The sequence below is a fragment of the Nomascus leucogenys genome, chromosome 22a (genome assembly GCF_006542625.1).
Source record: "Nomascus leucogenys isolate Asia chromosome 22a, Asia_NLE_v1, whole genome shotgun sequence".
NCBI classification, from domain to species: Eukaryota; Metazoa; Chordata; class Mammalia; order Primates; family Hylobatidae; genus Nomascus; species Nomascus leucogenys.
Window position 1 is genome coordinate 29,400,464 of NC_044402.1, and position 13,641 is coordinate 29,414,104.

The 13,641-nt window shown below is 38.4% G+C and overlaps 1 protein-coding gene across 2 annotated transcripts in view; it reads right to left on the bottom strand.

The window, feature by feature from the left end:
- Window positions 1-2,601: 2,601 nt before the first annotated feature.
- Window positions 2,602-13,641, bottom strand: part of GPATCH2L (G-patch domain containing 2 like) — a 52,733-nt gene continuing 41,693 nt past the window's right edge. Inside the window, exons 9-10 of one of the 2 annotated variants that reach the window (XM_030802538.1) lie at window positions 11,552-11,646; window positions 2,602-5,816 (exon numbers count right to left, since the gene is read on the bottom strand). In XM_030802538.1, the coding sequence (XP_030658398.1) occupies window positions 5,656-5,816; window positions 11,552-11,646 (256 nt within the window). In that variant the 3' untranslated portion in view covers window positions 2,602-5,655. Of the gene's footprint in view, window positions 5,817-7,969; window positions 9,316-11,551; window positions 11,647-13,641 lie in introns of those variants that run through there. The other variant, XM_030802539.1, reaches the window with a different exon arrangement.

Sequence of the window (13,641 nt, forward strand, 5' to 3'; positions counted from 1 at the left end):
TACATGATATTTTCCCTTGAAACTAAGATCTAATGAACAAATATGGTAAACTCATACCTTACACAAATCACATTTTTACTGCCAATTGTGAAAAATGACTATCATTCATAGACTAATAATTCATTGTTATATTTTTATCCATTTTTATTTTATCTATTTTTTGATACGGGGTCTCGCTCTGTCACCCAGGCTGGAGTGCAGTGGCCAGATCATGGCTCACTGCACCCTCAACCTCCTGGGCTCGAGTGATCCTCCTGCCTCTGCCTCCCAAGTAGCTGGGACCACAGGCATGCACCACCACAGCCAGCTAATTTTTAAAATTTTTTGTAGAGACAAGGTCTCACTATGTTGCATAGGCTGGTCTTCAACTCCTGCGATTAAGCAATCCTCCTGCCCTGGCCTCCCAAAGTGTTGGGATTATGGGCGTGAGTCACCACACTGAGGCTTTTTCCATTTTCAAAAGGTTATTTCCATCCACCTAAACATAGCCCTTGATAGCATCCTTTGTCAATTTTTCAAAAAGATCTTTCAGGAGCTTGTAGGGGAAAAAAAATATGAGAAATAAAGACATTAACAGTTTCTGCAAAGAATTATACAAAAAGAAAAAAACTCTTTACTTATGGATGGAATATGAGAGTACCTCAGAGCTTAGGAGGAGACCAGTCCATTAAAACATCTTTTTAACTGTGGCAAAGCCTATGGTTCTCAAACTTGAGCATGCACCAAAGCCCCCTGGAGGGCTTGTTTAAAGACTGCTGGGCCTTGCGCTGGGAGTTTCTGATTCAGTAGGTCTGGTGAGGGCAAGATGTGCTGATGCTCTTGGCCTAGGGACCACACGTTTAGAATTCCTGCTCTGGGCATCTCCCTTTCCCCGCTGCTTCCCACTTCTCCACCTTGCCAAGATTGCTTCTTTGCTGAATGTCTTCAGGACATGCCCCATTCTTCGATACTGTACTTTAAAATTTTTTTATTCCCTAAATCTGGCAATTTTACCAAGCATTTATGATGTCTACTTGCAGTGATAGAAAAATATGTCTACTTGCAGTGATAGAAAAATGTCTTCTTTTGGCCATAAGTTTGTTTTGCTGGACTTGTTAAAAACCCTGTAGTCCCTACTCTTCAACAATACTTCTCATCTTCCTTCTTTTTGATGCTGCTGTTTCCGAGCATTTGATGTTCATCTTTTGGAGACGTTAACACAGGAGAAAGCATCTCTGTGCCACTTGCATTTAGTTCTGAGTGATGGAACTCACCATTTTCCTCACCCTTTCCCTCTGTACCAGTTTTCTTCTAAGGGGAGAAATTGTTGCCAGTGACAGTAACTCTGTGACCTTTCACAACAGGAGTGGGAGATAAGGAAATACTGACAAATAAAACTGGCAGCTCAAGCACTAGCAGAGGGAAGCAGCTGACAAGAGCTAACTGCTTTTACCATCCCTCCAACCATCGCATGAACCATGACATCCTCCAAGCTATGCCTCCAACTAGACTGCATCCACAGCTGCTAGAGTAAGCCACTCTGCTCTCAGCCCAGCTCAGATAAGGTTCACAAGACATACAGGGCACTGAACACAGCTTCTAATGCTGAGATTTTTACATGGTCTTCTCCCCAGGGGGAAAAACCTGTGTGGCTCAGAACCACAGTAATGAAGCCAAAATGAAACAAAGACCTGAAATCAACCATGCATCACCACCAGGAGCCTTCGCCTGGAGCCAAAGTGGAGAACCCATCGCATCAGCAATGACTGTGCCAGCCTAGCTCCTGTCTCAACACTGTATCTTTTTCAATTCCAAGTGACTTTAATGATACCTCTGCAGCACAGAACTTCCCAGGCTATATTATGGGTATATAGATACAGCTACAGTGTCTCTAACTCCAAAATGCAAGGCTATTATCAATCTACTTGGAAGTCATAACTAGTTACTTGTCCAAGGTGTTGTGCTTTACTTAACAAAGGATGCTACAAGCATCACAGACTAAGAAGATTTATTTCAGCTTTTGGCCATTTTGCTACAAAAATAGCCTTGTGAGTAGCCTACTTCATAGCCCAGCAATGTCCTCTTAAATTTTGAATTGCATGTGATTTCTAAACAATTCAAGGCTAATGTGACCTATTTTACAACCACACATACCACTCAGTAAAAATTATACTCAGCCCCCTCCAAATCTGGTACCAGGTAAACAAGCTACTAATTTCTTTTTATTATTTCTTACCAAGAGGCAACACAAGGCTGGGCATGGTGGCTCACACCTATATTATTACAACACCTGGGGAGGCTGAGGCAGGAAGATTGCTTGAGGTTAGGAGTTCAAGACCAGCACAGGCAACAGAGCAAGACCCCATCTCTCCAAAAACTTAAAAAATAAGCCAGGCGTGGTGGCACACTTCCACAGTCCTCACAACTCAGGAGGCTGAGGCAGGAGGATGGCTTGAGCTTACGAGTTCAAGGTTACAGTGAGCTATGAACACATCACTGCACTCTAGTCTGAGTGACAGATTAAGAACCTGTCTCTAGGAAACAACAACAACAACAACAAAAGGCAACACAAGAGTTTCGTTCCTTTAAAATACCGCATCTGAAAAATAATCTAAAATTCCCTTAAACTCATAATTAAAACTAACTTTTTATTAATGATCCTCACAGACGCAGATAATGTTCTGACTTCTGCCCATCGTGGAAAACACACAAAATTAGGATTCAGACAGGCCATTTGTGTAGCCAGCTGGGAAAAATCAGAACCCTGAAATAAATAAAAACTGTTTAACTCAACTTTAGTTATTACTTTTGAGCAGATCAAATACATGAGTTCAAGGATCATCCTCAAAGTAAGTCATATTTCAGAGTTTTTTCAACACTGATTATAAAACCTGATTTTTGAAACTATGTAACTTCTTTGAAAGGTAATAGATTTTTCTTAACTTATGACATTATACACTGTGCTGCATATAAAGAAACTTTAAGATTCAGACTACACTCATTTCTAAGGCTATCCTCTGGAACTGGTTAATACAGAAAGCAAGCAGAGTACATTGATTAATAATTCTTTAAACATGCACATACAGCACCTTAAAATGAGGAGCACAATTTACAACCCTGTGCTGGAAAGTATTTGTGTGCTTAATATTCTGTTCTCTCAGGCAACTAATTTTCTCCCCATTTATTACAGGTAGATGTTGCATTCTTGGGTAATCCCTATTGAAAGTATTCAAAATGTGTAGAAAAGCATGCCCAAGAAAGATAATAAATATTCATGGTATATCGTTTCATAAATAAGCATCTCAGACTGACTCAGGTCTATCACTGAAAAACAAGAGATTATAACCCAGGGCAGAGAAAATCTGAAAGTCTGGGATTCTAGTCCTGGCTTAGTTATGTGATTTGGAGCAAGTCACTCAACTCTGTGGCTGTTTTCATCTCCTTAAAATGGCATGACTTCGTAGAGGTGTTTGAAATGTAAATAATGTTGTATATAAAAATTATTTTTAATCATAGGTAGAAAGGCAGACTATTAGGCAACAAGTTATATAGAAAAAATGTGGGAACACCTTGGCCACCTGACCTTTGGAGGTTTTCACTAATACGCCATGATCATGGGACCAATCACTGCATGAGTCATAGAGCTTGACACAAACAAAAAATTATGTCCACAGATTTCTCTCAAACCCAACCAAGTATGTTAAAAATATATGCCATGGGTCACTATGGTGACAATGCACATGACAACAAAATCTAACCTCATCACTAAAACAATTCAGTGGTACCATTTTATATTCAACAGACATTATATTTTCTATACTTCTATGGGTGCAGCACACAGGGAAGGAAAGTGCAGCCTGGGAAGTCCCTGTAAGCACACACACTGCTGCATGAGAGCCAGGGGTGACTCAGAGGCATGCCGGGCCAGCTTCAGCACTCTCCCGTCCCATCATCTCCACCCCTGTAAGCACACACACTGCTGCATGAGAACCAGAGGCAACTAAGAGGCATGCTGGGCCAGCTTCAGCACTCTCCCACACTACCGCATGAGAACCAGGGGTGGAACGTCCCTGTGAGCACACACACTGCTGCGTGAGAACCAGAGGCGACTCACGGGCATGCTGGGCTGGTTTCAGCACTTTCCCATCCCATCATCTCCACCTGCTCTCCCTCTACCATATTCCTGATTATGAACAATTGACATGTTCTCAGTCTTAAAGTGCCATGTAAACTTAGCTTCAAGTCCCCTTTTCCAACTAAATTCATGCCCACCCACCTCCCTTCGATAAAGAAATCTGGAGTTTCCATTGATAACGACTATAATTTTAAGAGGGAATATGATAAAGCAACCCATCATTACACTTCGTACGGGAAACAGGGGCAATCGCACTTTAGGGGAAGGAGGTGCTGCCCCATGTCGCACCTATGTAAGACAGAAAATAAGCAGGTGCGTGAGTGGGAGTCCCTCTATAATGTGACCAGAGCAGGGAGCACTTCACCAAGAGCTTCTATGTATTTCAGAGTAAACATACTCATTGGTATAAAAAAAAGAGCCCTTTTGTCAGCCAGGCCCCTGAATGAATGACAGACACTCTTGATAATACTTTCTAGAAAGCGAGGCTTCTCTCCAGCAGCTCCAGGCCATCACTTATTTCTCATTTTGACAAAGTAGCATCCAACTTCAGGCACGACTGTATATATAACTCCACATGCAGCTGGGCCATCATAAACACGCCAAGTATAAAGCCCTGTCAAAAAGACAATTTACCTCCCCAAAGCATGGCCCCAAGAAGCCATTATTATAATAGAGTATGAATTTCTGCTGCAGGTTATTAACCTATAATACTAACAATAAAGTCCTGCTTAGGACATAAAGGCTTACACTGGGACATGAAGTAGTAAGACACAATCCACTGACTATTTTAAATTTGCTGTATACCTAAACCATCTTCTCCATTACACCAATCTCTGTGTGTGTGTGTGTGTATATACACATGTCCTCTTTCAGTAGAACAGAAACTCTGAAGATGAGGTAAAATACAATACAGCTGCTGCTGATGATGAGCTGTCTGAGTTTCTGCAGACAATCTGCAAAAAAAAATGGAAGTTCTCAAGGCCCAGTTGCTGGTGTCTCTTTTGAGGCCCCAAAACTTGGTCGATTTATCTTATTGGCACTCTGGGTGAATCAAGAGTAGGCTCAAAGGCAAGCCTTATCTCCTGCGAACACAATTCCATACAGGCCTCAACTCAGTATTTAAATTTGTTTGGAACTGGCTACAAATTTCGAACTTCCTCAAATGATATTAAAAGCTCTACACAAAAGGTATGCAGAAGCAGTTACTGGTTTTTCAAGAACAAAGACAACTGCAAAAAAGCAACAGCTCTGTAAATGGAGCTGTAGTAAATGTTGAGACAGCAATAACAAGGTAACAAACAGAGCAGAGGATGACCTTTTTGTAAAAAATTGCTGCCTCAATATTTTACTTTAAAAAAAAAAAGATTCCCACAACATGATCTTCTGAGAGAAAGAATCCACTGCTGTGTTTGAAAGAGGAGTTGGTTCTGGTGGTGAAAGGACTGGGAATGTCGATTAAGATATGCAAGACTATCTAACACAAAGTCCAACATTTGCTTCAGCAACACCCAGTCAGCTCCTGGAGGCTGAAGTCTTGCTCTCTAGCTGTATCCAGGGCTCTTTTCTTGTGGCATTTTAAAAAATGTAGCAGTAGTTGCGTCTGTGGCTTTCTCTGCTGCAGAGGTCCTCACCAACCACTCAGAGCTGGGTGATTTGGGGGCTTGTGATGCTGGTGTGGTTGGCTCCACTGCATCCATGTGAACTAGTAAGGTTACAATTGAGAGGAACAAAAACATCAAGGGGAGATAAATTAGAATAAGACAAATTAGAATGAGAGATACTTAGAAACAAAATTTTCTCAATCCTTATACTTCATGTCCTAGTAACCCAAGTGGCCACATAAGGTACCTCTTTTTTCTCTACAAAAAAGTAAAGACAAGATTTAAATAAGATAGTATTTCCTAATCTGAGAAAATGGGTTCAATTGAACAAATAAATAAATTCAGTAGCACGCATTCATAATGTAGTAAAAATCACTTATTAAGTACTTATGTGTATATTGCTTAAACAATGAATACTCATGATCTTGTTAATGCAAACCCTTACTCATAGATACTCATAGAGATGACTCATAGTGATCTCCACTTTCTAGATCAGGGAGCTAAGGTATAGAGAGATCAGATAAATTGTTCAGGGATAAAACAGAGCTGGTTAAATATCAAGATTCAAGCACAGATACTGGACTCTAAACCCCACGCTCTTCCTGCCACAACCCATGCCTCCGATAGGGCAGTGTTACCAATAAATATATACCATACAACAAGGAAAATGTAGAAAAAGAGCACAATTAGGCCCAATATTTTTCAATAAGATCACTAAAGACATTCTGGACAGGAGACATGGCTTGTGCAGGGTTGTCTTGTATACTTCAGAACACTTACCGATCTGGATCCTATCTGCCGAATGCCAGGAACACTCCCCAGTCATTGTGACAAACAAACATTTACTTCACATTTCCAAATGCCCCTGAGTGGAGTGGCACAAAACACCATCATCTCCACCCACTCTGCTGAGAACAAATATATACTAAAATATGGCAAAATCTAGGAAAGTTTGGATTTTACCCTGTCACCCAATAATTCCACTCCCAGAAATGTAACCTAGAACAGTAATTTTCAAATTGTGGGTCACAAAATCAATTTAGTGGGTCATGGCCATTACTTTTTTTTCTCAATGAAAAAAATAGAAAGTATCAGCGTGCACCCAGGATTTATTTCAGATTTACATGTACAACCAACACACATATTCAAACATGAATTTCTTATTGTGGGCTAATGTAAAAATATCTTGAAAGCTGTTACTCTATATACAAGAGTTTCTTGAGGGCAACAGCTTTCAAACATTTTGGAACTTCACCACAGCAGCAGGAAATACATTTGACAACTCAAATCTCTCTCTTTTTCTCTCTCATACACACATACTCACAACAAACTCAGGCACATATACTCACTCATATTTAACTGGTAATAAATTTCAAAAAACTATACCTACATGATCACCAAACTGCAGTGAAAAAAGCACTACCCTAGAAAAACTTTTTTTTTGCTATTTTTTATTATAGTAAAATATACATAAAATTTGCTATCTTATCCATTTTTAACTGTACAGTTCAGTCGCATTAAGTACATTCACACTGTTGTGTAACTGTCACCACTATTTATCACCAGGACTTTTTCATCATCTCAAATGGAAACTCTGTACCCATTAAACAATAATTCCTCCCACTTCCCTCTTCCCCTAGCCCCTGGCAACCATTATTTTCCTTTCTGTTTCTATGAATTTGACTACTCTAGTAGCTTATAAAAGTGGAATCACACAATATTTCTCCTTTTGTGTCTAACTTATTTGACTTAGCAAATGTCTTCATTCAATTTGTAGCATGTGGCAGAGTTTCATTCTGAATAAAGGCTTTCAAGCTACATAATATTCCATTGTATATATATATAGCACATTGTGTTCATCCTTTCATCCAGCAATGGATATGTGAGTTGTTTCCACCTTGACGACTGCAAATAATGCTGCTGTAAACAAAGGTGTGCAAAAATCTATTTTGAGTCTCTGCTTTTCATTCTTTTGGGTATATGCACAGAAACAGAACTGCTGGATCATATGGTAGTTTTATGTTTAATTTTTTGAGGAACTGTTTTTTTACATGCTGTTTTCCACAGCAATGCACAATTTTGCCTTCCCACAAGCACTACACAAGGGTTCCAATTTCTCCACATCCGCACCAACACCTGATGTTCTGTTTTTTGATATAGCCATCCTAATGAGCGGGAAGTGGCCTAAAAGAATGTTTGCACTTGTTCTCTCAGAGAACAGTGCAGTATTTTCCGTAATAGCATAAAACAGGAATACAATCCAAATGTTCATCAAGAACATTTAATTATAGCATATTAATCATATTCATACAATAGAATACCATATACATGGCAGTTGAAACAGATTTTTGGCAGGACAAAGCATAACTGAATCTCAAAAACAGAACCCGGTGAAAGCTGCAACATAAAATATGACATACTTTGATTTCATATACACAAGGTTCAAAAACAAAACTGGACAATATATTGCTTGAAGATACATATGTCTGCTAAAACTACTTGAAAAAAAACAAAAGAATGACAAACGATAAAAAACAATCAGAATAACTTTTACCTCTGAGGAGAGCAGGGAGAAGATTTTTAAAGATTTTAACTTTTTAAAACTTTTAAAGTTTTTAAAAAAGAAAATTTTAACTTTTTCTTAAAGTGAATGGTAGGTACATGGATATTTGCTGTATTTTATTTACTCCTTACACATCTGCTATAAATGTTCTTTTACACCCATTCAATATTTACTAAGAAACATGTTTAATTTTAAAAAACATTTAAAAAGACACAGTGGGCAATAAGAATTTGCCCTATGACTCCCGAGAAAAGGGACATCCTAAAATGGAACTACTGAATCCAACCATGTGGTTAGAATATATCAGGAATCACTCTGTTTCAACTTTAAGATTCTATTAACTTATTCTTACAACAAATAACCAGTGGGTTTATTCTATGGGCTAGGTATTCATTTAGATGCTAGGGGTGCAGTAGTGAGCAAAGCAGATAAGCAGTCCTGCTCTTGTGAATGCATCTGACAATACATTTGACAATTCAAATCTCTCTCTCTCTCTTACCTCACTGACCTAGTATTTGAAACCTGATGTAACTAATTAACAGATTAACTATTAGGTACCCTTCTGAATGATACTCTAAGCACACATATTCTATCCCAGAAAGAGAAAGGTCAGAAAAAGTTTTTGGGATAGCTAAAATACACTCACACAAATAGCTGGGTTCTCAACAGAATTTCTGATCACCTCAATTCCGCTTTATCAAAAGGCATGTGTTTACTTTTTAAAGGATTGGAATCTGCATGCCAATGGCTCTGATCTACCATTCTGATGAAGAAAATCATTTCAAGAAAACGAAGTCTGGTTTTCATCTGGGTTTATTATGTTTTTTACAGCTACTTAGTCTCAAATTTTGGAGAAGATAATCCATTTTTTTCTTTTCTGACTACATTCTTTAAGAGCATATTCAGCTAGTTCACTTCAGCATGAGGGAGACACTTGCAGGGAAATCCCCGTTCTGGTGTATCAAGTCTCAGAAGCCGGTTAGCATGCTTGCTCACTAAGATCCAGGGTGTGGTTCTGTGCACTAGACGCCTGCAAGCTAGAAAGCTGTAAAGGAGGGGAGAATGAAGATACAAAGAAAATAAAGGTGCTACACTTTCAAGATGGGTCTATTTAACAACCCTATGGTCATTTACAGTCTTTTCCTTGGCCTTTTGTTACTATTAGTACAAAAAGGCAAGGAAGACATGCTGTTTCTTCCTGCTCTTCACCTCTCTAGCCTTATTAATATCTTTAAATTCAGTCAATTTCAACTCAAAACTTTCTACCAGTGGGGGAGGGGAAAAAGGGAAAAGATTTGTGGCTGCATGTTTAAGAAAGAAGCTGAATTCATCACAGTGACAGGGGGAGAGTGTTGGCAGAGATCTGAGCTATTTATTCTTTTAGGAAAATCCTATAAAGAATGACACAAGGAAGCCTCTATCTGCAGTCTTGTTCATCACACTGGTGAAGAGTCCGATAACAGATGTATGCAGTAGCGTGATTTAGTGCCAGGAGCTGGCCCCTGATGTGTATTAATACAGCGGCAAAGCGGAACGCACCTCTCTTCATCACTCATTCCTATAAAAGAGGTGGAATCCGAGATGGCCCGATGTTAGGCAGAGCAAGCCCATTTGTTCTACTGACTGATGGCACAGACTCAGGCTATGTCCTTCACCTCCATGGGGCACTCAGGTTTGTGGGTAGAAAAAAAAAGGAAATGCTCAGTGAAGCAGGGCTTAGTCAACAAGTGAGAGGAGAGGAGCTGGGCTCAGGAGGGGAAATGTTCAATGCTCAAGTCTTGTTTAATACCCACCCCCACACACATACATTTCCCAACCTGAATATGGAACAAGGATTTTAAACTCTTCCCAGTGGTTCCTCTCTTATAAACAATTAAAAGCTAAAAATAGAAGCTAGATATTAAGGAGAAAAAAAAGAACAAAAAGATAAAAGAGGGGTGGTTTTCTTTTAATGCTTCCAATACCACAGACCGAATGAGGATCTGAGTTTTGATGTGCAGTCCTAGTCTGGACTTGATCTTGTTATATATATGAAAAGAAGAACACCTGCAGGACAGCTCTAGAGTCACAAGGAAACCGGTCTGATCTTGGCTCTGCAATTAATCAACCATGTGGCCTCAGGGAAGTGATTTAAGCCTTGGTTTTCTCATGTGTAAATTGGGAATAAAAACAGCATCTACCTTATAAGGCTGTTGCAAAGATTAGGTGAAATAATGTTTACAAAGTGTTCAGCTCAGGGCCTGGCCATGTGGAAAGCACTGAAAAAAAAAGTACTATAATCATCAGACCTGTGATGAAGATTGTCCAATATGAACCACCATCAAGCAGACTTCCCAAACAGAAGCTCAAAGAGGACAATTTCACAGTTCACCAAAACTTACTAAGTTAAGGTAGAGGATAGGGCTCCCTCCCCATCTGTGTGAGGTTTACTCTCTATTCAGCTATCAACTGTTCTGATTTATATAATAGGTAGTATTTTCTAAAGAAAATAAAATATTCAATGGTATATTCAATATCCAGTTTTCTCACTGAAATATTAATACATAACTCTCCCCTTTTTTTCCACTGAAGGATAACATACACACAGTGAAGGACATCAATCCTAAGTGCACAGCTCCAGATTCTACCTATGTAAGCAGCCACACACCCCCACCAAGTTCATCATATGGAGCACTGCCAACAGCCCAGAGGGCTTCTTTGTGCCCTCTCTTGGTCACTGCCCCCCACCAAAGAGAAGCACTATTTTGGCTTCTACCAATTAGTGTTAGTTTTGTTTAAAAAAAAAAAAAAAAAAAAAAAAAAAAAGCTGAAAAATTTTAGCCTAAAAAATTGTTTTTAATTAGGAATGTCATGACCAGTAAAATATTAGCATTCTACTTATAAAAGCAGTAAGAATGTACTGTACTGTATGCAAGATAAGAAAGTAAATAACCCCGTGTGACTGCCTGACTGAACTGCCACTTCACCTGGACTTTCATTAACATGGACCTAATTTCCTGTCTGTGCTAAAACAAAAGCTCAGATGACTGGAGATTGCTGATAGTGGAATATAGGGTTTCAAACTCTAGATAGCCATGTAACAGTGAAAAAGCACAGACTTCAGAGTCAGCGAGAACTAGGCTAATTATTTCTTGTAGTCTCAGTTTTCCCATGTAAAGTGGGAATAAAATGACCTACACGATCACAAACATTACATGAAAAGGTATACAAAACACATAATTTACTGCCTGACACACGGTACACGCTCAATAAATGATAACTGCATGTAATCACCTGCACTGGGGCTAGACAAAGATGCTGTGGCCACTGGTTTCCGCTTCCTCTTGATGTCACGTGAACATGGTGGTCCCCAATGTACATTTGCCTGTCTGCAGATGTAAGAAGAAGAAAAATGGTTTGAACTTTTTAATTCTTATTGTAAGACATTACATGTAGCCCAGATTAAATCCTTAACCCATTACAGACATAAACAAAATGGGCACCATCTTTTGCCATTAAGCATTGGGACAACATTATTCAGAATTAATAACTCACTCTTTATCCACAATACACACCCATTCTAAACTTTTTACCTGATTTCAGTGTAGCAGACATTCAAGATTAATTTCAATAAATATGTGTTGCATTACATGCTTATTTTTATACAATTATTTTTCATAAAAACTATAACCACAATTGCTCTAAACTCACTAATGAAATACTTACTCCCAAGAGGTAATACGTTGAAAAAGTTTAATGCTGCATGAACACAGATATTTGCACAGAATTTTAATAGGAAGTTTAACCTCCTGCCATGTAAATCTGAATTTTTAATACTGCCTACATCACAAGTTAAGTAAGTTTAGTTTCTGTGACTTTTAAAAATATTATGTTTTTTATTTTACAGGCAAAAAATAAAAATATTAATTATGTGATAATATGTTCCTTCATCTGAATATTCAGCTTATTTTAAAAGCAAACGATTCTGTGAAAGACAGTGGGATTAACACTGAACTGGCTGGTATGCTATTTTAGTTCACCACTGTTCCCCAAGAATGTATTGTACTGTATGCAAATTAAGAAAATAAAAATCTTTACGTATGTGAAGATTTTGTCCCTCTCAAACTAGACAGATCCTGCCTCTGATTAAAGACCAAAATGAGTCTCACCTTTACACAAAGTGTTCCTTGAACATCTGGGGCCTCATCTACCATGAAGCAATGTTTAACTAGTGTGCATATATCTTGCTTCTCTAATGAAACAAGAAGGCTTAATCTCTTTTAGATTAAGAACAGGGATCTTGAGAACAGAAACTTTATTTACACTTCTTTGATAATTTTCCAATGATCTACCAACCTTGGCTCAAGGCACACAGGTGATCCTCATTAACTGTTGATTAAAACTGCTGTGAATGAATAAAAGTTCTAAAAATCAAATGGCCACTTGAACACTTAAAAGTGATTAAAATAGTAAATTTTATATTATGTACATTTTACCACAATTTTAAAAAACTAGCCAAAGTAAATAACACATAAAATTATACCAGATAAATTCCTAATCAGTAGTCCCAGCTGAGGATCAAGACCCTTAGTAGTCTTAAAACTAGAACCTCAGACAAACCTAAGAAAACCTGGTTCGCAAGGCAACAAGACAGCTGTTGAATGGACACATTTTTTGACTCAGAAAGCCCCCAAAATAACTTGTACAGTTGAAAAGGGTGCATGCATGCGTGAGCGCGCGCATGCACACACCACACACACACACACACACTTTCACATCTCTAAATAGCAAAAGCATCAGAGTCAATTCAATTTATAAATAGGAAAATATAAGAATTTGACTAAAATCCTAAGAAATTCTTTAGGAATGCAAAGAATGTTACAGGCTGAGATTTATAATACAAAGCCAGTGGTTTGGAAAATTCCATCCAAAGCACCTTTTATTGATCACTCTGTCCTGTACAGAAAATTAAGTCAAATACCTCATGAATAATTAATTCTGAAAGCCCAAATAGTTAATTCTAAATAACTAATTATAAATGTGTAAAGTAGGGAAAACGCTTCCTTTTTCATACCTTGCATAAATCCTGGGAATAAGTCTAAGCAGCATGCTGATTTAATAATAAATTAACATAGATGACAACATCAAAGGTAGACAGGACTTCAGTCTGAACGGAGTGGTGGTAATTCCCTTTGAAGTCCAGACACAAGCAGAAAATAAAGTGACACTACAAAATTGTGTTTCTCCTCAAAACAGAGAAATGTAGAACACATAGAGCATCCATCTTTTCCACAAACATGGGACTTGAGTACATACCCAAACTGAGACTATCCAAGCACTCTGATCTTATTCAATCATCCTTATCCTCAGGCATGATTCAGAAG